Consider the following 27,936-nt stretch of genomic DNA (forward strand, 5'->3'; position numbering starts at 1 on the left):
TTTACCAAGAAAATACAAATATTCCAAAGTAGATACATCTAATAATTTTGCTTCGAAGTATATAAAGCTATAATTGACAGCAAAACTAAAATGAGAAAGATGAATCTACAATCCTAGTGGAAGACTTCCCCACAGCTCTCTCAGTAAACAAGCAGAAAAAAAAATGTTTAAGAATATAGTACATGTGGACATACAGGATATGTTAATAAAATGACCTACTTAACATACAGAAAACAGTGCAACCAACACTGGCAGAAAACTCCTTTTGGGTGTACAAAGAACATTTACCATAGCTGACCATGTGCTGGTTTGTAAAGCAAGCCTCAGCAAATTCATTAGACTGAAATAATTTAGTATAGTGCTGTCTAATAGAACTTAATAGGTTCTTGTCAGTAGCGTTCAGTAATCACATAGTTAATAGTCACTAGCCACATGTGGCTACTGAGCCCTTAAAATGTGGCTAATGTGACTGATGAACAACATTTTATTTAATTCTAATTAATTTAAATAGTCACATCTGGTTAGTGGCTACCACATTGGACAGGAAGACTTAGCATATGTTTTCAGACAACAATAAAATTAGCTAGAAATCAGTAACACACACACACACTAAAAAATAAATTCCCAAATGTTTAGAAATCAAGACAATTTAAATCACCTATAGGTAAAAGAAGTAAGCATAGTGGAAATTTGGAAGGTATCTTTGTCTGGATAACAGTAAAAATTGTGGGAAAGAAAGCCCTGATTAAAGAGAAATTTATGGCATTCAGTGCCTATATTAGGAAAGACAGGGCTACAATTCACTGATTTAAATATCCATTGCGAGAAGTTAGAAAAAGAATAGTAAGTAGATCTAAAGAAAGAATGTAGAGAGAGGTTCATACAGTGCTGTTCGGGGTTCCCATCGTAGCTTAAAGGGAAATTTTCACAATGTCCAGAATATTTGATGTTCTCCAAATGAAGGAAGACGGTGTTCTCAAATTCCTCGCAGCGGGAATCCACTCAGGTGGTACCAACTTGACTTCTAAGCGGAATAGTACATCTACAAAAGGAAAAGTGATGGCATCTTTAGCATAAATTTGGAGAACCTAGGAGTAGCCTCTGTTGGCAGCTCAGGCCATTGTTGCCATAGAAACCCAACTGATGTCAGGGTCATGACCTTCAGGAATACTGGCCAACGAGTTGTGCGGAAGTTTGCTGCCATCCTTGGACCCCCCACTATGGCTGGCCGCTTCACTTCGAGAGCCTTCATTAACCAGATCCAGGGAGTGTTCCAGGAACAAAGACTTCTGGTGGTTACTGCTGCCAGGGCTGACCACTGGCCTCTCACAGACGTGTCTGGTGTTGACCTGCCCACCACAGCCATGGTAGAGCAACCCATCTGCTGTACGTGGACATCGCCATCCCATAGGCAAGGGAGCTCACTCAGTGGGTCTGATGTGGAGGGTGCCACCCAGGGAGGTCTGCGCATGCGTGGCACCAGGTCCTGGGTACAGCTAGAGGAGGTCCTCCCAGACCTCTCCTTCCACAGAGATTCTGAAGAGATTGTAGGGCAGAGCCGACCGCTGCTGAAAAGGCTGTGACCACAGAGGAATTTCAGAGTGAACGGACGGCTCCGGCTCCTGGATTTACCACTCCTCAGCCTGAGGTCACAGACCGCTCTGAAGGCATGCGGGTGACCTCCGTGCCTTGTCAGCAGATCCCTGCTCAGGTCCCTGAATGGAGAGGAATGACTAACTCTTGAGTGGCTTTAAGCTGTTCTTCCACAGACCATTAAACAGAAAATGGAAATGTGGTCGACAGACAATACACGGTTTCTTAAAAAAAAAAGAAAAGAAAAGAAAAGGAAAAAATGAAAGAAATTGTAGAGCGTGAATTAATGAAACGGAAAACAAATATTTTGGTTCAGCTTTTGAAAGATATAAAATTGAGAATGCCCCAGCAAAACTGATCAAGAAAAAAAAAGAGAGAGAGAGAAAGAGAGAGAGAAGTACCGTCTGTCAGTGTAAGGAGCACAAACGTGGCCATCAATGCACATCTACAGCTGTTACAGAGAGAATATAAAGGATACGACTAATAATTTCATCAAAAATTTTGAAATGTTATCCCATATTAGTTCAAGAAGAAATATAAAATTTAAACAATTTGGGGTCTACTAAGGAAATTGTAATTTAAATTTTTCTTATAAAGAATATTCCAGGTCAGATACCACAGTGAGGAATACTTCCAGATGTTAAAGGAAGAAGTAAACCAATCTTCCACAGTCTTTAAGGTAATAGAGATGGGTCCGTAATCAAAGGAGCGAGATTGATACAAAGCGAAGGTCAAGTAAAACTTTATTTCGGGGGCGCCTGGGTGGCTCAGTGGTTTGGGCTGCTGCCTTCCGCTCGGGTCATGATCTCAGGGTCCTGGGATCAAGCCCCGCATCGGGCTCTCTGCTCCGCAGGAAGCCTGCTTCTCTCTCTCTCTCTCTCTCTCTCTCTGCCTGCCTCTCTGCCTACTAGTGATCTCTGTCTGTCAAATAAATAAATAAAATCTTAAAAAAAAAAAAAATGTTAAAAAAAAAAAAAAACTTTATTTCGCACCAAGCATCGAGAATCAAACTGTTCGGGGCCGCCTCTTACAGAGAGGGCGACCCCTCCCTGCCTTACAGACTACCTTTTAAAAGGCAAAGGCTATGTGGTTGAGCCTGGCCACACACAGGTGGCCAATAAGATTATAACACACAGAGAAAGTTGCATAGTCATGCTAAGTCACACACGGGTGGCCAATTGAATTACAATTTACTCTATAGTAGATATTTGAACTAGCCTATCACCGTGGTCAGAATTGGCACCCAAAAGGCGCCCAAAAGGCAGGGCCCACACTCCTTGGTAGCTAGGGAGACAGTATGCGCACTCCACGATTGGATGTCTCCACCTGGCATGACCTGCTCTCGTGCTTGGGCTCTGTTACCTGGGACTGTCAACCATATTTTACTAGTTTCCCGGACTTGCTTTTAAGTAAGTTCCCCTGGGGGGGAGGCAGGGTGGTGGTGGTGGCAGGGTCAGTTTAAGTTTTTTACTGCGTAAACAACAAAATCACTGTTTAACCAGATGGAATTGCTCTGCCTAAATAGGCCCTTACAATAGCAAAAGATGGTACATTACCCAGCTAATTTTATGGAAGCTGTAGATTATGCTCTTTACAGAGCAAGATTTCATTCCTGGAATGAGAACAGGAGGACCCCGGCTTTTTCTAGATTTTCGCACTCCCTTCAGGCCTTTGATCACTTGAGCAGTCAGGGAGGTGCTGCTGAGCCCCCAGGGCATATTAAAAGGAGTATTTTTTTCAGACAGTTGGGATCCAGTTCTCTGACAGACCAAATCCATCTACAATATCATACAATGCATACTTACCACATTCCGCTTCTCTAGGCAAAGGGTTTGTTACTTGTTTATAAATGTGGTTTGAGTTAGATATTTTCACTGAATTTCATTTAACCTACTTATTCAGTGATAGAGCATGGAGCCAGTGGAATTCTCAGACCATCAGTTGGTCCAGGAGGCCCCATACGAAGTTCCATAGGAAGGGGAATATTTCTTGCCTGTAAGCCATCTTTTTTTTTTTTTTTTTTTTTTTCAGATTTTATTTATCCACTTGAGTGATAGAGCTAGAGGGAACAAGCAGGGGAGAGAGAGAAGCAGGGTCTCTGCAGAGCTCAATCCAAGGACCCTGGGATCATAATCTGAGGCAAAGCAGACTTCTAACCAACTGAGCCACCCAGGCACCCTGCTGTAAGCCATTCTTTAGGGAAAAGGGTACCTACCCATCTAAATAACAGGTCAGCAAAGTACTAGGTACTGCCACCTGTTTTTGTAAATATGTTTTAATGAAACCCAGCCATGCCCATTTGTTCATGTGTTATCTATGGCTGCTTCCTGCTACAATGGCGGAGTTGCAGAGTTGCAACTGAAACTGTGGGGCCTACAAAGCTGAAAATATCTGTTATCTGGCCCTTTACAGAAGGGCCACGTTTGCTGACTCCTGACCTAAATGAGAACTTTCCTTCTTAATTTTATTGATTTTGATTTTTTTTCTGATTATAAATATACTGCTAACTTACTGTAAATAGCAAAAAAATGTAAAATATGTAAAAGAATAAAGATAAAAGTCACTATATCAAGAAGTCTATTTTGTGAACCTGGAAATTTGATATGTGCCATTCTATATATAGTGTGTGTGTGTGTGTGTGTGTGTATGTATGTATTATTTTTCCAAAAATAATACTGGTAATGGTAAACTGAATTTTCTCCATTGTTAATAACATTTTATATGTCTGTAAGCACAGCTTTACAACATCACGTTAAATTATGGCTATGGTGGATATTTATAGTTGCTTTCTCAGTATTCCCCCCACCCCGGCCCCACCCCAAGCTTTCTCAATAATAGCACCCACCCTGATTTTCCTTTAGTAATTCACCCTTACTGGGCCATTATGTTTTCCTTAACTTTGACTTTTGGCATAATTTCAAACTTATAGAAAATTGCAAGAATAGTACAAAGAATTCCTATACATCCTTCACCCAGATTCCCCAGGTGTTGGCATTTTGTTATAATTTCTTTGTAATTCTCTACCTGTTTTATCTAACCAGATACCTATCTATCTACCTATTTATCTATCATCTGTAGAGTTTTTTTCCAAATAGTTTAAGAGTAAGTGGCAGATGCAGTGCCTCTTTGACATTAAATGGAGAAAAAAGAAGAGGATTTTAAGCCAAAGTGACATGGTCTGCATTCTCTATGAGCTTCTGTATGAGCTGACTGCTGTGCTGTGAACTGAGTGAAGTAGGGCAAGCAGGAAAGCAGGGAGACTATTGGCCAGAGCAACTGGAAGGACAAAACTGCCACTCTCTAAGATAAAGGAGACTATGAGAAGAACAGGTGTGGGAGAAACTAAAGGTTTGACATTGGGGTACGTTAGGTTTAAGATGCTGAATTAGTCATTGCTCCAAACACTTTACAAGATGCTTCCTATTTGCAGAGTGGGTGTTGTGCTCGGATACCCATAACCCTCTAAGACTACTGCCTGCACCATCCACCCCTGCAGTTGCAGGGCCACAGAACTGCAGGTCCAAGGAGCTACTGACTTGTACTTGACCTCTGGCCTGCAGCTCCTCTTGTGTGAAACTGAATGGTACCACCTGGTAGTGTGGAGGAATTCTCATTCAGTGGTAGAAACAGACCTGAGGGCAGGAGAGTCTGCAGAAACATCTTTTCCCTCCTCTGCTGCCATGGTGAGCTCCCCCACCGCGCTGGTGCTCAGAACACACAGTGAGACTAGGCAAACAGCTGTTGGGAAGCTATGAGATGCCCCAGCAACACCCGCTTGTATGTGCTTTCCTTCCTTCCTTCACCTCCCATTTACCCTCCTCAACCTTTTCTGGGATTGCATCACCCCAAAAAAGTCTTACCAATAAGGTTTTGTTTTTGTCATTTTTGGTTTTGTTTTTATCTTCCGTCCTATTTCCTTAGGAACTCGAGCTAAAGCAGGTGGAGTGGCTATTGCTGGGGTATATGAGCCTGTGGTTCAGAGAAGAGGTCTAGGCTGAGACACAGACTTTGCAGTCATAGGTAAAATTTAAGAAGACCAGACCAGATGAGATCACCCAGGAAGAGAATATAGATAGAAAAGGAAAGAGACTTGAACCCTGAGCCCTCAAGCGCCACAGCATATAGAAGTCCAGAGAGATGAAGAGAGAGCTGCATTGAGACTGAGGAGAAATGCCCCATGAGGTTAGAGAAAAACCAAACATGTTGTTCTTGAAGCCAAATGTAAATATGTCAATTATGCAAAATACTGCTGATGGTGTAATCAATAGATGTCTAGTAAATGAGTATTGGAATCAGCAATATGGAGGTGAGCAAACTATACTACAACTCTTTATGGGGATAAGATTTTGTTTAACATACAGTAATGTCACATCTCTCATTCCTGACATAATATTTATTTTCTCTTTCTTTTCCCACATTCCCCCCTCCCACTCCCCAACAATCTGGTTAGAAGTTTATTAATTTTATTAATCTTTTTTATAAGTTAACTCTTGGTTTGAAAAGAATATAGAATTTTTTTCTAGCTTTTGTGTTATTTTTTGATTTCCAATCTGATCTTTGCTATTTCCTTTCTTCTCTGTACTTTGGGTTTAATTTGTTCTTATTTTGGTTTCTTAGGATGGAAGGTGAGGTAGCTCACCTTAAGACTTTTTCTTTTTTTTGGATAGAGTGAGCAAGTGCACAGTAGTGGGGGCAGGGGGCAGAGGGAGAGAGAATCCCAAGCAGGCGCCACACAAAGCGCAGAGGCTGATGCAGGACTGGATTCAGGACCCTGAGATCATGACCTAAGCTGAAATCAAGTTGGGCACTTAACCAACTGAGCCACCCAGGTGCCCCACAACTTTTTTTTTTCTGTTTTATTGCTATAAATTTCCCCATAAGTACTGCAATCCATAGATTATTTTTTCAAATATTACTCTATACTTCTCTTGCTTTTGAGGACTCAGACTATGATTACACATATCAGGCACTTGATATTGTACCACAGCAAGTTGATGCTCTATGCATTCTTTCTCAATATTTTCCTCTATTTTTCATTTTGAAGAGTTTCTATTGGTATGTCTTATATATATATTTTTTTCTTCATCTCTTCTATTATGCCTTATTAATCCCATCTGTTTGTTGGTTTTGCTTTTTATTTTTTAAAGTCTCAGACATTGTAGTTGTCTTTAGAAGTTTAGTTTGGGGGGCGCCTGGGTGGCTCAGTGGGTTACGCTGCTGCCTTCGGCTCAGGTCATGATCTCAGGGTCCTGGGATCGAGTCCCGCGTCGGGCTCTCTGTTCAGCAGGGAGCCTGCTTCCTCCTCTCTCTCTCTGCCTGCCTCTCTGCCTACTTGTGGTCTCTCTCTGTCAAATAAATGAATAAAATCTTTAAAAAAAAAAAAAAAAAAAAAAAAAAAGAAGTTTAGTTTGGTTGCTTTTTTATACCTTTCATGTCTCTACCAAACATGTTCAGTGTTTCCACTAGCTTCTTGATCTTATGGAATGTAGTTATAATTGTCTTAATGTGCTTGTCTGTTAATTCTTTGTCATTTCTGGGGTAATTGAGTGATTTTTCTTATTATGGGTTATATTTTCCTGGTTCATTGCTTGATTTATAATTTCTGATTGGATGCCAGACATTATGCATTGTGCCTTAGCAGGCGCTGGAGTTTCTCTTTTTATATATATTCTTGGGTTTTGTTCTGGGATGTATTTAAATTATTTGGGTACAGGTTTATCCTCTCAGGTCTTACTCTGAAGTATCTTTTAGGGAATATGAGTCTAGGGTTCAGTTTTTCTCTGCTAAGGAGGCAGGACCCTTCCTACTGTTCAAATCCAGAGTTTCTCACCATCAGCAAGATTGATATTTAGGGCTGGATAATTTGTTATGCATTGTAGGCTATTTAGCAGCATCTCTGGCCTCTACCCACAAGACGCTAGTAGAACTCATCTTGTCTGGTTGTAACAATCAAAAAATATCTCCAGATGTTGCCAAATGTCGGGGAGGGCGGGCAGTAGTGGCAGGCAAAACTGCACTTGAGAACCAGGGTTCTGATATCCTATGAATTGAGATTTTCTAACAGGTACCCTTGGTGAGCTCCAGTGATTTTTCTCTCTCATCCTTATGGATGTTTTTTTCCCTACCTCAGGTAGTTTCCCTATACAAATGTGCTCTTCAGTACTCAGCTGGAGGTGGGGGGGTGCATTCTGCAGCTCTCCAGTGTTCCCTGTTTAGTTCTTTCCTATCTGGTACATCGCCTGGCAAAAGCCACCACTGTGGCCTCCCAGAATCCCTTGCTCTATCTTCTGAACTTAGGGAGTGTGCCAGGCTCCGCTTGAGTTCTCCTTACCTGTGCTGAGGCCTAGCACAGGTAGTAATAATAAAAAAATTATTTACCTATCTCCAGGTAGTAAACTGAGACAACCCAAGGTTGCTTCACTTGTTTCCCATCTCTCAGGGCTCCCATCTCTGATTCTTTATGGTATATATTTTACATTTGTTCAGGCAAGTTAGATCTGGTCATCTTGGCCCAATGGATTGTGTTCATGATTTAAAAACAAAACAAAATTTGCATCATAAAAAATCCAAGAGAGGAAAATTGATAATGCAAGATGGAGAATGTTGGAAACATGTCTTTGAGTAAGTATGAGAGGACAGCTTAAAGCCAGTAGAGGATTCAGGCAGAAGCACAGATGATCCAAAATTAAGAGGAAAGAAGGCATTAACAAACCAAGATATGGGCACCTTACCCCTCTCTTTTTCCCCCTGTTGTAAATATCAGTGCAATAGGTACAGATGGGGATAGGTATAGACAGAACATTTATATATGTGTATAGAGAAACTTAAAATGTTAATGGGATGTTACTAAGATTGTAGACTCATGGGTCACTTTTTGGGTGATTTTCACTTCTAAACTCTATTATTACCTTCATAAAGAAAATATGCAAAGGGGCGCCTGGGTGGCTCAGTTGGTTAAGCGGCTGCCTTCGGCTCAGGTCATGATCCCAGCGTCCTGGGATCGAGTCCCACATCGGGCTCCTTGCTCAGCAGGAAGCCTGCTTCTCCCTCTGCCTCTGCCTGCCACTCTGTCTGCCTGGGCTCACTCTCTCTGACAAAATAAATAAATAAATAAATTATTTAAGAATTTACATATGGAGCTGGACACTTTGTTCTATTCTTAGCACTTAGTTATGCTACTTCTTTGCCCCAAAATGGTCTCCTATCATAACCCTACCAATGACTAACCAGGTCTTGCACGATCTGGTCCCCTTTCCCTTATTTATTTGCAGGCTAACCCCTTATTTTACCTCATGTTTATTCTTCGTCAGTGACTCTGCCCTCTTGCTGTTTCCTGAACAAATCAGGCATTGCTCCCACATCAAGCTTTTTGCACTTGCTGTTCCCACGCATGGAATGTCTCTCCTCCAGTCTCATGGCTTGCTTTCTTATACTTATTCCCATCTTTCCTCAAATTTCCCTTTTCCCCCCAATATTTTCTCATCATTCATTCACATGGCATATGAATATGCATTTCCTTTTTCTACTGCTGTGTGTAGTTTCCACACACAGAAGCAATAGACGTGAACTCTTAAGTTTTGGATGTTAGCAACTTCAAATCCCCAGGTCTGATAATAAAATTAGGGCCCCAGAGAATCGTATTTGGGGAGGGGAGGGTAAAATGATGGCCATGGGGAGGAGCTTCAAGGGTCACATACAGGCGAAGTTTGAGGTGAATATTCAAAGAGCAATGGTTGGAGGTGGGTACAGCATAGACTTGGCAGCATAATCCCCAGTCCTGAGTCCTAGATTAATGAATGAATCTATATGAAGGATGGAAGAGAAATGTCAGACACAGTTGTGCAAAAAGCTTCTCTTCCGCAGATGTTCCAATGCCAATGCTTTGTTATTGTTGGAATGTAAAATGTTATGTATGTGGTACAGACAGGGTGGAGTAACAAGTGGCAGAAGCTGACAGAGGCCAAGTCATGGAAGGCCATGCTAATTTTATTAACCTATACATTGCATAAAGTGTTAATTCTAGAGTTTAGAATTACAAAGTTTTTCTACAATTCAGTAAGAAAATACAAAGAACCTATATTAATCAGGACAGAAACCCAATTCAGTTATTTTAAACAAGAAAGGGACTTTATTGGCTCACAAAACTTTAAAGTTCGGAGGTAGGGCAGGCTTTAGGCACAGCTGGATCTAGGGCCTCCAGAAAAATGACATCAGAACTGAGTTCTCATTTCTTTCTGCTAGCCTCTGAGTTTCTCCTCAGACTCTCTCCACCTGGTATAAATTCAGGCTTACACAGTCCTTAGTTCACGGAATCTCTGTAGAGCCTTCTTTCCAATAGTTCCAGCAGAAGTTCTGTTGAGAGCTCTCTTTAGCCTGGCTTGAGTTACATGCCCATTCTTTTAATCACTGTGGCTAAGAAGCTGCAGGACTCGGAAGGCCAAACCGGGTCACCTACTCATCTAAGCCACAGGGAATGGGTTCCCCACAATAAATAAGGATTCTGTTACCAGACAATGGGGAAAGAGATGCTGAACAACAACAAAAACCCCAAAACACCCAACAACATAGATCCACACATAACCCAACAGAAAAGCTATTATAGGTAAAGGACATGAACAAACAATCCATGATAAAAGTGGCCAATAATAAACATGAAAATAACCTCAACCTCACCATTAATCAGGAAATACAAGATGATTTTTTTTTCTTTTTTGCCCATTAGATAGCAATTACCAAGCGTAGGTAAGGCTATGTGGGGAAATGAGCACTTTCCATACAAAGGGTAAAAACAGAAAGTTATGAAGACCTTTGGGAAGGCTAAGATGGGTCTATCAGAAAGCATATCCTTGGACCCAACTATCCACCTCATACAACTCCATCCTAACATGTGCACAGAAATATATGAAAAAATGTTTCCTTTGGCAGTGTAAATAGCAAGAGAAAAAGTTAAGGGAATAGTTGAATAATGGGATTTTCATAGTATTGCATCCTAATCAACCATTAAAGAAATGTAAAGACCTCAGGATTTTTGAGACTAAAGGAAAAACCAGAAAAAGGAAGGTGAACAATACATATCTATGATTTTATGTAAAAATAGCATTTATTGTTATGTATATTCATATGGAAATGTATGGAAAGGCAGCTAGATGGATTTATGTCAAACTGTGGACGGTGGAATGTGACTGGAAGTGCTGGAGAGAAGGGCCTCTCTGCTCTTATACTTGTGTATTTAGTATAATGAGATGGTAGTCATTTATACTTTCATAATTAAAAAAAGAAAAATGGCAAACAGCTCTCAACAGGAAATGGAAATGGCCAATAAACATAAAAAGATGTTCCTCCTTATTAATAAAAAGACGAATTTCACCTACCAGAGTGGGAAAAACATTCAGGATTCAGGGTTGGTGGGAGTGGGGGCAAATAGGCACTCTACTGATGGGAGTTGCAAATTGGTACCATCTTTTTGGTGCTAGTTCTCAACACTTTAAATGTGCACATTCTCTGACCTGATAAATCTATTTCCTGCTATTTATCCTACAGAAATAGTATCCACACAGGCAGCAAAATAGATGGATAAGGATGGTACCTATCCCTTTATAATAAAAAATTGGAAAGAACTTCCTTTCCATCAATAAGGGGTTAAATAAATTACTGTATATTCATGCAATAGAGCAGTGTGCAGCCATAAAGAACAATGTCTACATCGAGGTGAGAGGGAGGGGAGGCAATTTTCAGTGCAGTACATGGAAAACAGGGATATGTACCTACCTCATATGGTTGCTGTGAGGACTAAGAGCTAATCCATGGTAAAGCGCTTCCAACAGTGCCCATGCGCAGCAACCTCAGTGTCAACTATTAACACATTTTGCTTAAATATGTATATTCCTAAGTCTGGAAGAACAGCAAACCAAGTAAGTATTACTTCTGAGGAAGAGTGTGAAGAGGAATATCCTTTTTCCATTTAACACTTCTGTACTGACATTTAGAAATCAAGGTTGAACAGCCATCACTCACTACACCGTGAAAAGATAGATACCCCTGTTAAGTTCACAGGGGTAAATTACAAACTAGATTTGAGTTTTAGCTCTAATTGGCCACATGCAAATCACACAATCTCGGAATCTTTCTTTCCTTGCCTACCAATCTAAGTGAGATAGGTATAGTGACTGATCTGAGGCCTGGTGTGCAGATTATCTCAATGCATACAACCCTCCCTTCAATTTACTAAATGTGATATGCACATTGCTAAATCAAATTCGGGGGATTTAACCTCCAAGAAAACCAAAAGAAACTTTAGCAGTAATGAGCAAATGCTCAGTAACTACTGGGCAGTTATCAGCGGTCTGCGTGCCGTGAACAATGACTGCTCTTTTACTAACCAAACAGATGGCACTGCTTGGCAATGGACAGCTCACTACTTAATCAGAAGCTGGGCAGCCCCCAGATTGCTAACTATGACTATCTGTGGGGGTATAAATTAATGTCTGGATGAAATAATACATCACTGAAGAGTTACTTTAAATCAATTGGTCTAGGGACTTAGCCTAATAGAAGATGGTGATTACACAGACTACCACTTCTTTTCCCATATACCCTAAAATCCAGTCTTTTTGGGTCCAGCCAAGTTTCCCCACAGAGCCTTGCCTTAGCTTCAGAATCCCTTCTAAACAACGCACAGGTATCAGAGCTGACAAGATAAACTCGTATATGCCAAGTCTAACACCACTTTTTCTAAGCTCTGACATTATACCAAACATCTTTGGCATTTGTGACAAATGTACCACAGGGAAGGTTCTTTGTATACAGGAAAGATGTAAGATCTAAAAAAAGGGTGAAATTCTAGCTATTGAGAGGTTGCTCCCTTCTTACCTACTCTGATACAAGAACTCTGTCATTTCAGCAGAAGTAGTAAAAATATGCCACTTCAAAACCTACTTGGAAAGAAGCCAGTTATAAATAAATAAATCAACTCAAGATCGTTTTATCTTAGAGCGGAGGAGTTTATAGCTTTATTGGACATTGACTTGTTTCCTCTCAGCCACAAAGAGAAAAAGACCCAAACAAAAGTCCCTACATTTTCTTGTATAACTTAAAATACATTATATCATTACTACATATTTATACTTCAATAAATCTTAATCTATAAAGCACATTTCTTATAATTAATTGTTATCAGGAAATCTATAAACAAGCTCCATTCTGCCTCACTTTTCCACCAGCTGGCCTTGCATTTATTACTATGCTTTTTAACAGGCTCATGCAAATCTCACCTTCCATTTTCAAATTTGATCCAAGCACCAGATGTAACCAAAATCTCTGGAACTGTGAAATCTTTTTATTCACATGGGTCATTTTCCACACAATTAATGCCCACTATAAAGAAGTCTTTCCTCATATTCTCTATTTTAACTTCCAGAGTTTTCCACTAAACAGTAAAACCACAGTACTTGGGATTCTCAGCCAAGGAGTATATAATCCTACTACTACAATGTATTACTTTTTATACATTTTTTAAAATGTGTTAAGACTTAAAATTAAAAAAAAAAATAGTTCAATCAATTCTGATAGTTAATAAACTAGTTGTTAATAACCTATTTTTAAATAGAACAATCCATTCAACTTAACATGTAAGTACAACCTCAATGCTATTAGAGATTGATTAGTTTTTTTTAAAAAAGACCCACAAACCTCCAAACTGTGTTAAAAGTTTCTTGGACTCACCTCTGAAGATTGCTGGAGAGCTGAATAGCTCTATGAGCGGAGTCTTCTTTTCCCCCAAATACACACCCTGGTAAGAGAACTATGGCTCTGTGAATCTCAGAGATGACCTCCCCCAGGACTGCTCAGACAGAGGGAAGCAGCTAACCCACATGAAACAGCTTTAGACCAAATCCCCAATGATTTACAGTGGTAGAAATATCTACCTACCTAGGGTAGGGTTACAGTACCTAGCACAGTGCCTTGTCGGTAGAAAATGTTTAATAATAAATGCATGGCTGTTTTGTTAGCCTGGTGTGCAACCCTTTTGTACCAAAAGAATAAAACAGCAAACCTGATACTTGTTGCCCACCTGTCATAGATTTTTATGTCCTTAACCAAAAGAAGGAAAAATAATAAATTAGATCTTCAAGTCTCTTGTTTTCTAAAAGCCAAGACAGACCATTACCCTCCTGTTTACATTTGCCCTTCAACACTGCCGTTCACTACAAATTCTTCCCTGGTGTTAGAATGTCTACTCTCATAGTTTTACAAGTGTTTACTGTTCACTGTCCACTTTCTACTGGTAACACAGGAGACCATGATTCTCATTAGTGGGATGCCATCAAATTAGACAGGACAAGCGGTGTTTGAGTTTCCCTGCAGGCAGATAATTACATTGAGATAAATTCTTGATATACTTCAATTCTTGGATCAAAGTATTTGTCTTGCCCAATCTAGGTGTCCCATTCACTTTTTGATCTTTTATCACCATCACTTCTTATCTGAGTTTTAAGGCTCATTTTACTTTGAGGCTTTTGGTCATCCTTTATCTTCTATTTTCTGAAATGCATATTCAAATTAGGTAAAAGGAAACAGAAGGGTAAATCTTTTAAAAATGGTTTCGGTTTTCAGATTTTATGATTCCTATGTTGCCTTTTAATGTAGAAGGGAATGTATCCTTGCAAAGAACATTTTAATGATCAACAAAGAAATAATGTATGTCTAAAAAGGAAACTTTAAAGGGACAAAGAATCAGGTAGTTCATTATTTGGAAAAGTAATAATATAAATATCACATGGAAGATTTAAGCATTAACACCTGAATTAAGTTGAAAATTTCAGTTTCTAGGCAGGTATGACATCATTTCTTTCAAGATAAAATAATGGTGGGTGAAGATTTTCTACATTTCCCAGTGGATTTTCTAACAGTCTATATAGGGAAATAAAACTATTATTTATCATTTCATGTTTTTAATTTTGTCTTCATTTCTGAAGAAAAAGACCTGAGTGCTGATTTTTTTTTGTAATTTCTTATACTTTCACAACATTCAGAAGTTTTTCTGCATTGTGTCTTCGCTGATGTCTAAAAAGATTTGAGCTTTGACTATAAGATTTCCCACACTGAACGCATTCATAAGGTTTCTCCCCAGTATGGATTCTCTGATGATTAATGAGCCCAGAATTCTGGCTAAAGGCTTTTCCACATTCAAGACATTTGTAAGGTTTTTCTCCAGTATGGACTCTCTGATGCTGCACAAGGATAGAACTTCTGCTGAATGCTTTCCCACATTCAACACATCCATAGGGTTTCTCCCCACTGTGGATTCTTTGATGAAGAATGAGGGCTGAACCCTGACTGAAGTGTTTTCCACATTCATCACATATATGCTGTTTCTTTCGAGAGGGATTTCTCTTTCTTTCAAATCTGCCCTTGGGGAAACAGGCTTCTCCATACTTAAAAATTTGAGGAACACCTATATTGAGAGTGCCAGGAACTTCATGAGATTCTGCTGCTGAAGGAATCTCCTGCTTTGGAGCTAGCGCTCCATTTTCAGTCCTACCATCATCGTCTGAAATAAAGAAAAAATGTTATTATCACTTGTTTTCTATTCTGGAAGGAGAGAGACCTAAAGAAAAATTTAGTAAAACTGAACTAAAAGTAAAGAGCCTGCATATATCTACAAAGAGCACTCTGAAAACTGGTGGTAAGGTGGCCTACTCCAAAAAAACCAAAAAACAAAAAACAAAAAAGGGAAACAACCGATTAAGAGGCTAAGGGAGGTAATGGCATGCTAACATAATGAGGAATTAAAAGGTTATTACCTGAATAAAAGTGGTAACATAAGCACATGGGCTATACTGTACTAGTCAGAAAACAATGGGCAGAATGATGGCAAATTCTAAGACTGTCAGACAAAGTGATGCAAGCTAGGTCTGGTTGAAATGTCATAAGAAATATAAAACTGGCCACCAGGAGGTCATTACAATATTCTTTTGTTCTGAGGAAAGGAGAAATTACATCAGATTATTACGGTGTAAATAACAAGCAGTGACTATTTCTGAAATGAGCAAGACCAGGCAGATTACAGCTAACACTACACTAAAAGCAGAACCCAGAAGATGTCCTAATAAGAAACTGAAGATAAGGGGCCCCTGGGTGGCTCAGTGGATTAAGCCGCTGCCTTCGGCTCAGGTCATGATCTCAGGGTCCTGGGATCGAGCCCCGCATCGGGCTCTCTGCTCAGCAGGGAGCCTGCTTCCCCCTCTGTCTCTGCCTGCCTCTCTGCCTACTTGTGATCTCTCTCTCTGTCAAATAAAATAAATAAAATCTTTAAAAAAAAAAAAAAAAAAAAAAAGAAACTGAAGATAAGCTGGGGGTATCCTCTGTTAACTCAAGACATAACACATATATTCAACAATTCTTGCAAAGTGACAGTTTTCCTGTAAATAAAGGTTGCCCTACTTGGTATTTGCCATGGTACTTAGAGTTATTATTTCTAAGCCTCAGTTAAATGAGTCCAGTGAAACAAAAAACTGAATTAACTACCAACATGGTACCCTTAAACTCCCGCAAGAAGCAGTATGAGCAATTCTCACGTCAGACTTTCCTGAAAATTCAAGCCTTGAAGAGTGCAGTTAGAGGGTGAGCAGCAGCAATCAGAAAAGTGGTAAACAGTGAGCAAGTCTATAATGATTACGAAAGGGATCAAGTCAAGAGAGAAGACTAACAACAAGAGACTGAAGGATGCAGTGGATCAGGGAGGAGTGGAGACATGAAAAACAGATAAACAAGTGTTAAAGTTATGTGGGGACAAATGGCACAGAAAAAAAGTTCCCCAGTGTGGCAGAGACCAGATCCCTGAAATGAGGCCACTTACAAATACGGGAAAACTATTCTAAAATTCAGTCAGACCCCTGAAATGAGGCCATTTACAAATACGGGAAAACTATTCTAAAATTCAGTCAGGGGAGAAATTTTCTACCCAAGAAAATATCACCTCCAATGACCAAGGATAGTGGTTCTCCAACTTCATTCCAGAGAAGACTGTTTCACGAAACATGTAAAACTACGGGCTCTCAGCAGACGTCAGCCTCACCCCGCCAGTTCTGGTCACCTAGCACTGTCCTCTCAGATGGGAAGAAAACGTGATGAGACCCCATCTGTGGCACACACAAGCATTATTTACAACTTCCTCATTGAAAGATTCTCAAAGCAGTCTCAAATAAATATGAACACAAACCCAGCAGGCTTAGGAATATACTGGGTTGTATCAAAGTACACTAAGTCTATGGTGTCAATTTCCAATATACTGGGAAAGACTAATTTAAATGACTTATTATAATCATGAGTTTTTTATTTTTCTGTGCTTAAAGCATATTTTAGCTACAGAGCCTATTTTTGCATAAATACCTGGAAAATGTTAAGAGTTTTATCCAAGGATCATTTCTATAAAAGATGCTTCTTAGGAAAAAAAAGGCTCTAAGTAGGATGTTGAAGAAAAAATAAAAATAATCAAAAATTTAGAAAGACTTCAGTGGTCAGCAACAAAAAGAATGGATTTGAAGAGGTTTCAGGTAAGCCTATAATGCCAAGAAGATTAGGCAGGAGACTGAAAGGATATGAAACAGATGACAGAGAATACTGCATGCAAAATAAGGGATTTAGAGGCGTCTGGGTGGCTCAGGTGGTTAAGTGGTTAAGTGTCTGCCTTCGGCTGAGATCGTGATCCCAGGGTCCTGGGATGAAGCCCTGCGTCTGGCTCCTGGCTCAGTGGGGAGCCTGCTTCTCCCTCTCCTCTCCACTCGTGATCTCTGTCACACACACTCACTCTCCAAAAAGTAAATAAAATCTTAATAAGTAAATAAATAAATTAAAAAGGGACCTAATCTACAGGTGGGTGCTGGCTCAACGTAAGGCAAATGTCAGCCTGAAATGGGCAGGTCTTCAAGAGGTAAAGGGAAGAAAAGGCTGATGATGTTAATGCCCAAGAATTAAAAACTGCGGTCTGCAAACCATTGTAAAAATCAAGATCCTATAGTGTGTCTATGTCTACAAAACCAGGTTAAGGTGATTATTCCCTATCCCCTAGTGGGAACAAGCAAGGAGTTCTGGACAAAAAGCCCACACTCCCCTTATTCCTCTAGCCCACTTGGAGTTTTGGTCCTCACCACAATGCCTTAGGGAATGGAGCTCCCAGGATGCCCACTTGAGCTGGTTCTCCACAGCATCAAGCTCAGAATTTGGTAATCCCTGAGCTTCATCTTGAGAAACTATTTCCTCTACCAGAACTTCCCGTTTTCGTCGACGGAGAGAAACCTGGAAAAAATGAAGTTTGGCTCAGGTGAGAAGAAATCTTACAAGATTCAGAACTAAAAAAACGCAAGAGAAACCATAACGACACACATACTGCAGGGGCCTGTATGACAAAGCATGGTTAGAGGGGAACAGTCGGGGGGTGGGCAAGGTGGGGATAAACATTATTTTTAATTTGAGCAGAATTAACTAAGGAGCTTTGCCTACTGCTATATGCCAGTGCTTCTGACCCAGGAGAGTAACACGAGCAGACTCACTGGCTGTCCTGGGTCATCGAGCTCACTCTCTAAATTCTCCAGCACTGTCACGGCCTCCTCTCCATTCTCTGGATGATGCTCTCGAACCCAGGTCTGCAGTTCCTTGGGTAGGATGGCAACAAACTGCTCCAGCACTACCAGCTCCAAAATTTGTTCTTTCGTGTGTGTCTCTGGCCTGAGCCATAGACGGCAAAGTTCTCGAAGCTGGCTCACAGCTTCACGGGGCCCAGGGGAATCCTGGTATCCGAACTGCCTGAATCGCTGTCGGAAAACCTCTGGATCAGGAAGATGGCTCCAGGGGATGCTTGATCCCTCTTCACCATCAGGATCCTCCTCCAACTTCACTCTCAGAATTTTTTCCTCTTCATCTGGAGTTGGGATTATAAGTATTGAATCTTCTTCCACGGACTGTGCAGACATCCTGATTTATAATACTTAAAGAAAAGTCAATCAAGGCAGGATACAGGCCTCAGGGAAATACCCTGTTTTCTTCACAGGCACTCCTGAGGGACAAGAAATTAAAACAAACAAACATAAATAACCAAACATCCTAAGAATCTGAACATATACGGATAAGGAAGTAAAAGATACTTTTTTCTTTTTTAACCAGATTAAAAATTCCAATCAATAACCTACAGAAGCTGGCAAACTATAGCTCACAGCCAAATCTGACTTGCTACCGATTTTTGTACAACGCGTACTGAGAGTTTTCATTATTACATGGTTGCAAAAAACCATAAGAATACTTCATGATATGTGAAAGTGATATGAAATTAAAATGTTTGTCCATAAATAATTTTATTTGAGTCCATAAATAATTTTATTTGTCCACGGTTCATGCTACAATGGCAGAGTTGAGTAGTTTCAACAGACACAATAGTCTTAAAAATCTAATATTTACCATCCAGCCCTCTAGAAAAAATTTGGCCAATATGTGACCTGCTAAGTCAACAAACCTTATTTCAATAATCAAGAGTCCAAGTAGGAACCTGTCCAACTCAGTGTTTTTTTAAATGCGTTTAACCCTGGAACACATTACTTGCAACTCAAGACTTGTTGTCCCTGACCCATGCAGTTCAATTCAAAGCAGGGACTGCTTTTCTGTTACTGTTTAAAAATTATTTAACAAAATGCTTTTAGGGGTTATGTTTTTTAAGGAGTTAAGAAAGATCTTTTAAATGTTCAACAACTCCCTGGGATTAAAATATGTGTGAAAAAATATCCACTCGCTCAGTAACAGATTAATACTGAAAAGAAACCTAACCACTAGGTGCCATGAAATGCAAATACTATTGTCACCCACGACACCGTAACTACATTTAAATCCATAATGACCCGCACCGATCACCGCAAATTCAATGAAGAGAAGGGACTAGTGTAACACCATAACTTCTTGCATCGGCCGGCCCAGATTCATCATCTCACACTGGATGACTCACAGCTTTCCCAGCTTCTACCTTCAGAGAAACCCTGTGCTGCGATTTCTGATCCTTTCCTTGTATTTGCACAGTCATGCCCATGCCATCATTTACAACACATACTAGGAATGAGCCATGCAGCTACTCCGTGTATCTATTTAGGGCCCAGAATCTGAAAACCAAAGATTTCACAAAACCTCCTGTAATCCTAACAAGGTTCATCAGGTTATCAGAATAAACCTTATCAGAGAAGGAATGCAGACAGGTTTAATTACTCTGGAGTGTGGCGGCCTTTTAAATAGGGTTTAGCCAACAGATTCGTTGGTTCCTATTCCAGGACCCTACCTTATCAAAGCCTCTATCATTCTACAGGAAAGAAATCTCTCTCCCTTTTAAGTTCTCTTACGGCAGCCTGCTCCTGGCCCGTCAAGGAGGCGCAAGGAGGGAAGGCCCGCGGTCGCTACAGTGTTTGGGAGGGGAGCCGCGTTCCAGGTGATCTCGCCTCACTTCCGCGGAGTTCCACTGCAAATCCCGCTCCCGCCCCGGCGTCCACCAGCTCTTCTTCCCCTTATTCCCGCCGGCGGATTTCAGATGACCGAAGACCACACTGCCCCAACAGCGTCGGGGCGACGGCATTTCCGTCCGCGTCCAGCGGAACTACAAGCCCCGACAGCCCCCGCGCAAGGCCCGCCCTCTCCCACCTCCGCCCAAAACGAGTCCCAGAACCCTCCGCGAGACACCAGGCCTCGAAATAGAACAAAACCGGCCGATGGGGGAGGGGGAGGACCGAGGGTCGCGGAGGGCACAGGAGATGGGGGATTCTCCGATGGTGCTGAGAGTCCAATCTGGCTTTCCTTCTACAGCTATCCGCCCCCCCACTACTGGACCCGGCGACCGCGGCCTGTCCTCCGCGCTTCCAGGGAAGCCAAGGAAGGTCCCCGCCAAGCTTCTTCGCTGACTCCTGCCAAGAGGTCCGCAGCCTCTTAGCCCAGCATCCCCCTCACCCCCTTCCCCCCATGCTCGCGCAAACCTCCAACTCAGGATCCGCAGCAGCTTCGCTGTCCAAAGCAGACGCAGAAACGCCTCTCACAAGCCGTTTCCCAGAAGCCCCCGGCGCGGACTGCTTCCGGTCTGCGGGTCCCAGGAGGCGGGGAGAGGCGAAGCCCCGCGTTGCCATGGAGATGCGCCCCGGGCGGGGGAGGGGCGGCACGACGACAATGACCGCTTTGAGGCTGCGCTTGGCGTCGCGCCTCTCTCCTCGGATAGCGGGGAGTTCTGTGTTCCGCTTAAGAGGAAGAGAAAAGAAAGAAAGAATTCTGCCATTAAGATCGTCTTTACGGTTTCACAAGCCGTCTCACAGGCGGTATTATCTCTTACGAAGCTCACAGTAACCCTCTGAAAGAAGTACTAAAAGCGGGTATTTATGAGTGCTTACTACATTGCACCAGCTACCTATATTGTCGTTTCACAGCAGGTCTGTGATGGCAAGAACTTTTATTGTCCCCATTTCACAGCCGAGGTAGATAACTGAGGCACAAGTAAATAACTTGCCTAAAGCTCATAACTAGTAAGGGGTGGGGGGAATTTGAAACCAAAGCATGACTCCAACCTTTGGCTCCCACGCATGTTATGCAGCTTTATTTTGACCAAATTATTTGTCAGGCAAGCAAGACGAGACTCTTAAGAGCTTTGGCAGTGATCTCAGTGAATTCGCAGAGTGCATGGTCATCTTCTGACTTCAGACTTGACACTTTATACCACAAAACAGCTGCTGACGTTTTCATTTGAAAAGTAAGCCAGCCCACTTCATTCCCCTATTTATAGGCCTTCAAAGGATCCCTACCGCCTTAAGTGTGATATAAAAACTCCTTACACTGGCCTGCAAGGGCCCCTGTGGTCTGTTCCCTGCCTCCTGACTCTGACTTCAGCTCTTAGGCTTGTTGGGACCCTGGATTCTTAGCCTCACTGGAAGTCTCCCCACCCTTCCTACCAGAGTAGAGTGATCTCATTTATTCATTTCCCCATTCTTTACTTTTTTTTTTTTTTTTTTTGTATGTAAGTCCCATAAGGTCAAGGACCTTGTTTGTTTTGTACACCACAGTATCCCCACCTAGTTCTAGGATGCTAACTGCCTGGTACATAGAGAACTCAATAAATATTTGTTAAATAAATGAATTGTGGCTTGCCACACTGCCCCTTTTGCTAGGTCACATGTCAGGCATCAGGAACAGCACAAAAGAGCCCTGTTGTTTAATGTCTCTGTAAGAAATGCAGTTGCAGCCTTCCAGAAACATTTCAGGATCGTCAGGCTTCAGCTTTCTGCTTCATTCAGGGCTTCATAAAGTGCCCTCAGCCTCTGCTGGATTCATGAATGAGAGATAGTAAGCAAGCTGCTGATGGTATAGCACTAATTTACTACCTGACAGGAACTTTGTCTCCCCAGAACTCCTGCTAACTGATGCCTCTTCTCTCTTTCCTCATTTAGGAGGCTACAAAATCCTGCCACTTCACTCTCCTACTTGGCTACTGCCACCAAACTGCTTGGCTGCTCTTCCCAGCTTTTCACTCTTTAGTGACCCTAAAGGCTAGCTCAAGGCATTTTTGTTTTATTTCGTTTTGCTTTAAGAATTTTTACATCTAATTAAAGTTAGAAAAGAAAATAGATAAACAGTGCCAAACAGAAATAGTTGGGGTCATTGAAAGTGTTGCAAAATGTTATGAAACTCTTTGCCTGGGATTCATTTTGTTATTCCTAATTCTGAGAGAGTAAATGGAAACCATAATGAGGTTTCCTTCTTTAATTTATTCTTTTGAGGGCAGGAACCCACAACACCCACTTTGAAACACTATCCTTCTGAGCCCCATTATGTGGGCTCTTTCTTGAATGGGAGCCCCTGTTGCCATCTTAAAGATACAGTCAAGATAGAGCATCATGTTCCTCTGAGCAACCTGAGTAAGGCATAGCTCCATACCAGCTGCACATACCTACATAGGTCATGTAGGTGAGGCTTGAACTGCAGCTGATTTGATTCTTGGCAGAACAACCTTGTGATCCTTGTGAGCTTCCGAGGAGCTGCAATAAGGCCGTTTGCCGCTCACAACCCTGTCTTCCAAGGACGCTGTCCTGAGACAGTTCTTCATTGCTTGCTGGTTTGTGATGGGGTGTCCGCCTCACCTGCCTGGCCTACAGCTGCTGACTATTAAAAGGCTCAGATACAGCGTGGCATTAGCCCCTTAGCAACAAAGCATTCCACATCTCAAACTGAAGTCATCTGACTCCTTCTGTTTTGTTGTTATCGTTTTGAGGTGAGACGATCCTTCATGGGGAACTAGCACCTTTTGGCAATTCTTGGCTTCACTGTCTACGTAAGTACTGATCTGTCTCAATTTTAAAAAGCCTCATTGTTTCTTTACCAGCTAAATCTTTCAACCTTGCTTTGAAAGCATCTCACTTATTAACTAATGGGAAAAAACAAAAACCAGGTAAATACTATCTGGATTCCAGAGACCTAGATGTGACTACAGTGAAGTCATGATTCCTTCTTTTAATATTACTGTCTTGTTTAGGAGATGAACAAAAAGACACAAGTATTTATAAGGCAGTAGAGAAGTACTCCAGTAAAAGAACACAGTACACTCAGGGGAGGGACACCTCCATGAGGGAGTGTGCTGAAGGGGAAGAGAGGCACCCAAAGATAGAGGAAGCAAAGTAGGAAAAAATTTCACAGTGGAAGGAAAGCACAGCCCTCAGACCTGTGAAATCATAACCAGATTTCATTCAAGAATAATCACAATCTTTTCTAGGCTTTTCTATAACAATTACTTTGAAGGTCTCAGTCCTTGCCCCCAGTTGAGAAGTATTTCCCTCTGGGTATTTAAAGTACATTGGTTAAATATTCCATTTTAGCCAATAAGTGCACTGTACCAGGAGTCTTTTTTTTTTTTTTTAAGATTATTTATTTATTTGACAGACAGAGATCACAAGCAGGCAGAGAGGCAGGCAGAGAGAGAGGAGGAAGCAGGCTCCCTGCTGAGCAGAGAGCCCAATGCGGGGCTCGATCCCAGGACTCTGAGATCATGACCGGAGCTGAAGGCAGCAGCTTAACCCACTGAGCCACCCAGGCGCCCCTGTACCAGGAGTATTGATTGCAACTAGCTAAATGGGGTAGGCATTGTTAACTCCCTACATAAAACACTGTCCAGGCACCTGGGTGACTCAGTCAGCTAAGCGTCAACCCTTGATTTCAGCTCAGGTCATGATCTCAGGTCCTGGGATGGAGCCCTTCTCTGGCTGCCCGCTCAGCAGGAAGTCTCCTTGTCTCCCTCCCCCTCGATGCCTCCCCCTGCTTGCAGGTATGCATGTTCATTCATTTTCTCTCAAATAAATAAGTCAGTATTAAAAGAAAAAAAAGTACTCCTCATTACTTCTAATATAGTCCCAATTTTTTGATTGGAGGGGTTTGGGCAACACTGTGCCCAGCCATAGAAAGTAAGCTGTGATTGAACTAAGCCCTCCATGGCCATTCTGTTTCTCTTTGCCATATACTCACTTTGCCTCTCTGGAAGCTAGGAATAGGCATGAGATTCAGTTCTGGTCAATGAGATGTAAGCGGAAGTAGTTTGTGTCCCTCAAGAAATTTCTCTATTTCATGTAAGTTGTCAAATTTATTGGCATAAAGTTGTTCATACTAGTTCCTTAATATCCTTTTAATGTCTGTTGTATCAGTAGTGATGTCTCCTCTTTCATTCCTAAAATTGGTAGTTTTTGGTTTGCTTTTTTTTTTTTGCCAGTTTGCTACTAATTCATCAATTTTACTATTTTTTGAAGAATCAACTTTTGGGGGCTTTATTTGCTCAATTATTTGTTTATTTCATGGAGTTCTACTTCTTTTAAAACAATATACAGTACAATTGGTGCTTGTTTTTGGCATATAGCTTTATGAATTTTAATACATGATTTGTGAAACTACCACCAAAATCATGCAGAATAGTTCCATCATTCCATAAAACTTCCTCGGGGTGTACTTACAACTTCTCTGCATCCCTAACCCATAGTAACAACTAATTTATTACCCATCAAAATAGTTTTGGCAGGGTGCCTGGGCGGCTCAGTGGGTTAAAGCCTCTGCCTCCAGCGCAGGTCATGATTCCAGGGTCCTGGGATGGATCCCAGCAATGGTCTCTCTGCTCAGCAGGGAGCCTGCTTCCCCCCACCCTCTCTACCTGCCTCTCTGCCTACTTGTGATCTCCATCAAATAAGTAAACAAAATCTAAAAAAAAAAAATAGTTTTGGCTTTTCCAGAGTATTATATAAATGGAATCATAAAGTATGTAAGCTTGTACATATCTTTCATTTAGCATAATGCCTTTGAGACTCATCCACATTATTGCATGTCTCCATAGCTCATTTTATTTTATTTTAAAGATTTTATTTATTTACTTGACAGACAGAGATCACAAGTAGGCCGAGAGGCAGGTAGAGAGGGTGGGGGGGAAGCAGGCTCTCTGCTAAGCAAAGAGCCCAACACTGGGCTCGATCCCAGGACCCTGGGATCATGACCTGAGCTGAAGGCAGAGGCTTTAACCCACTGAGCCACCCAGGCACCCCAGTTCATTTCATTTTATTGTTGAGTAGTATTTTACTGCAGCTCTCATAGTTTGTTTATTCAACCATTGAAGGACTTTTGGGTTGTTTCTGGATTTGGGCAATTAAGAATAGAACTACTGTAAATACTCATGGACAGGCCTTGGGTGAACATAAGTTTTGATCTCTCTAGAGTAAATATCTGGAAGAGGGAATGCTGAGTATAGTATTATACTGCTGAATGTATTGCTGAATATAGTATTATGGGCTGAATGTTTGTGCCCCCCCCCCAAATTGACATGTTGAAAGCCTAACTCTCAACGTGTAGGTATTTGAAGATGGACCCTTTGGGAAGTAATTAGGTTTATAAGAGGTTATGAAGGTGGGGACTAGTGCACTTATAAGAAGAGTTGGAGAGAGCTTTTCTTCCTCTCTCTCCTCTCCACATAAGGACACAGTGAGAAGGTGGTCATCTGCAGGCTGGGAAGAGAGCCCTCACCAGAGAACCAAATCAGCTGGCCTCTTGATCTTGGACTTCCCAACCGAAATAAATTCCTGTTATTTAAGCCACCCAGTCTATGGTATTTTGTTATAGCAGTTGGAGCTGACTGATACATATGATTTTTTATTTTAGTTTAAATAAATTGAAACATTGAGCCAGAATCAATAATATATGGCACATAAAATATGAATTTGGAAAGATAGCATTAAAAAATTACATATGTAAGAAATTATATCTATAATATGTATAATATATTTTTTATATATGGCTTTTTCCCCTTCTCTAGAAAATCTGCCTAGAGAATAATGTTGGTGAACAATACTTAAAATGTGCAACTGGAGAGGCACCTGGGTGGCTCAGTGGGTTAAAGCCTCTGCCTTCGGCTTAGGTCAAGATCCCAGGGTCCTGGGATCGAGCCCCGCATCAGGCTCTCTGCTCAGTGGGGAGCCTGCTTCCTCCTCTCTCTCTCTGCCTGCCTCTCTGCCTACTTGTGATCTGTCTGTCAAATAAATAAATAAAAATCTTTAAAAAAATGTGCAACTGGAAATATGTTGATAGCTATGTTTAAGCATTGTAATGAAGTCCACAGTGAAAGGAGAGTCTATGTCTCTTCCTTTCTCTTACACACACACACACACACACACACACACACACACACACTATATGCTATATGCTTGCTTTTATAGGAAACTGCCAAAGTGTTTTCCAGAATGGCTGTCCCATTTTACACTACCACCAGCAATGTACGAGTGTTCCAGATGCTCCATATTCACCAACACTTGTGAATTATAAGTTGAGGATTTGTGTGAGGGGGAAGGTTTGCATACAGATGTCCAGTTCTGTTTGACAAGAAGTTTCTTTTGTTTCCATTAAATTACCTTTTCATCGTTTTTAAAAAGATTTTATTTGAGAGAAAGAGTAAATGAGAAAGAGAGAGAGCAAGAGCAGAGGCCGAGCAGTATGCTCGATACAGGGCTCGATCCCAGGACTCAGTCCTGTGACTCCAGGATCATGACCTGAGTCAAGGGCAGATGCTCAACTGACTGAGCCACCCTGGCACCCTGTCTTTTCATCTTTATGAAAAATCAACAAACCATATTTCTGTGGGTCTGTTTCCATACTCTCTAGACTATTATTCTGATCTATGTGTCTTTTTGATAATACCATACTCTTGATTACTATAGCTTTAGTAACAGTTAAAAATCTGGTAGTGTGAATCATCCAACTTTGTTTTACTTTTTCAAAATTAGTTCAAATATTTAATTCATTTAGTGCTCCATGCAACTCTTCCAATTAGTTGCCTATATCTACAAAAATATTGTACTAGAATTTCTATCAGAATCGCATTAAATCTATTGATCAATTTAAGGACACTTGGCATGTTAATTATATTGAGTCCACCAATCCATTAATACACTGTATCTTGCCATTCATTTTGATCTTTGATTTTTTTTTAAATTTTATTTATTTATTTTACAGAGAGAGAGAGAGAGGTCACAAGTAGGCAGAGAGGCAGGCAGAGAGAGAGGGGGAAGCAGGCTCCCTGCTGAGCAGAGAGCACGATGTGGGGCTCGATCCCAGGATTGTGAGATCATTACCTGAGCTGAAGGCAGAGGCTTAACCCACTGAGCCACCAGGTGCCCCGATCTTTGATTTTTAAAATTAAAAAAAAATTTATTTTTAGGGGCACCTGGGTGGCTCAGTCATTAGGCATTTACCTTCAGCTCAGATCATGATCCCAGCATCCTAGGATTGAGCCCCACATCAGGTTCCCTGCTCAGTGGAAAGCCTGCTTCTCTGTCTCCCACTCCCCCTGCTTGTGTTCCCTCTCTCACTGTGTCTCTCTCTGTCAAATAAATTAAAAATAAAAAAAAAATTTTAATTCTATTTTAATTGAAGTATAGTTGACATACAATATTATATCAGATTCAGGTGTATAACATTGTGATTCAACAATAACATAAATTATGAAATGCTCACTTTGATAAGTGTAGTTACCATCTGGTATCATACAAAGTTATTATGATAGTATTGACTGTATTTCCAATGCTTGATTTATTTTATTTTATTCATTAGCACTTTGTAGAATTAAGTGTGCAAATCCTGCCCATATTTTGTTCAATTTATTCCTTTGAATAAATTTATTCCTTTGAATAAATTGAACAAAATATGGGCAGGATTTGAATAAATTAAAAAAATTTTGTTCAATTTATTAAACCAGTGTAACTGGTTTTTGGAGATATTTAAAATGATATATTAAAATATCTAGTTGTACATTGCCAATATTTA

General features: G+C 41.0%; 2 protein-coding genes across 3 annotated transcripts in view; both read right to left on the minus strand.

Moving 5' to 3' along the window:
* Window positions 1-27,936, minus strand: part of LOC101694477 — an 85,438-nt gene that overhangs the window by 36,677 nt on the left and 20,825 nt on the right. Inside the window, exons 5-7 of the mRNA XM_045065770.1 lie at window positions 20,592-20,846; window positions 20,069-20,218; window positions 18,144-18,551 (exon numbers count right to left, since the gene is read on the minus strand). Of these exons, the coding sequence (XP_044921705.1) occupies window positions 18,144-18,551; window positions 20,069-20,218; window positions 20,592-20,846 (813 nt within the window). The remainder of the gene's footprint in view (window positions 1-18,143; window positions 18,552-20,068; window positions 20,219-20,591; window positions 20,847-27,936) is intronic.
* On the minus strand, window positions 9,699-20,723 carry ZNF24 (zinc finger protein 24). 2 transcript variants are annotated; one of them, XM_004752305.3, is made up of 4 exons: window positions 20,592-20,723; window positions 18,144-18,646; window positions 17,742-17,889; window positions 9,699-15,142 (listed from the first exon to the last, which is right to left on the minus strand). In XM_004752305.3, the coding sequence occupies exons 2-4, from the start codon at window positions 18,561-18,563 to the stop codon at window positions 14,604-14,606; spliced, it is 1,107 nt and encodes a 368-aa protein (XP_004752362.2). In that variant the 5' UTR covers window positions 18,564-18,646; window positions 20,592-20,723; the 3' UTR covers window positions 9,699-14,603. The 2 variants fall into 2 exon arrangements, with proteins under 2 accessions (XP_004752362.2, XP_012911434.2); XM_013055980.2 differs by lacking the exon at window positions 20,592-20,723 and adding an exon at window positions 19,907-20,537.

The sequence above is a fragment of the Mustela putorius genome, unplaced genomic scaffold (genome assembly GCF_011764305.1).
Source record: "Mustela putorius furo isolate JIRA1106 unplaced genomic scaffold, ASM1176430v1.1 tig00003858_pilon_pilon_pilon, whole genome shotgun sequence".
In the NCBI taxonomy this organism is placed as follows: domain Eukaryota; kingdom Metazoa; phylum Chordata; class Mammalia; order Carnivora; family Mustelidae; genus Mustela; species Mustela putorius.

What these genes read in the sequence shown, in the direction of transcription:
- ZNF24 (XM_004752305.3), bottom strand. Translation starts at nt 18,563, where the DNA reads ATGTCTGCACAGTCCGTGGAAGAAGATTCAATACTTATAATCCCAACT. An exon ending in TCGATGACCCAGGACAGCCA is followed by an intron (nt 17,890 to 18,143) that starts GTGAGTCTGCTC and finishes CATTTTTTCCAG; the next exon opens with GTTTCTCTCCGTCGACGAAA. An exon ending in CCATTCCCTAAGGCATTGTG is followed by an intron (nt 15,143 to 17,741) that starts GTGAGGACCAAA and finishes TCTTTATTTCAG; the next exon opens with ACGATGATGGTAGGACTGAA.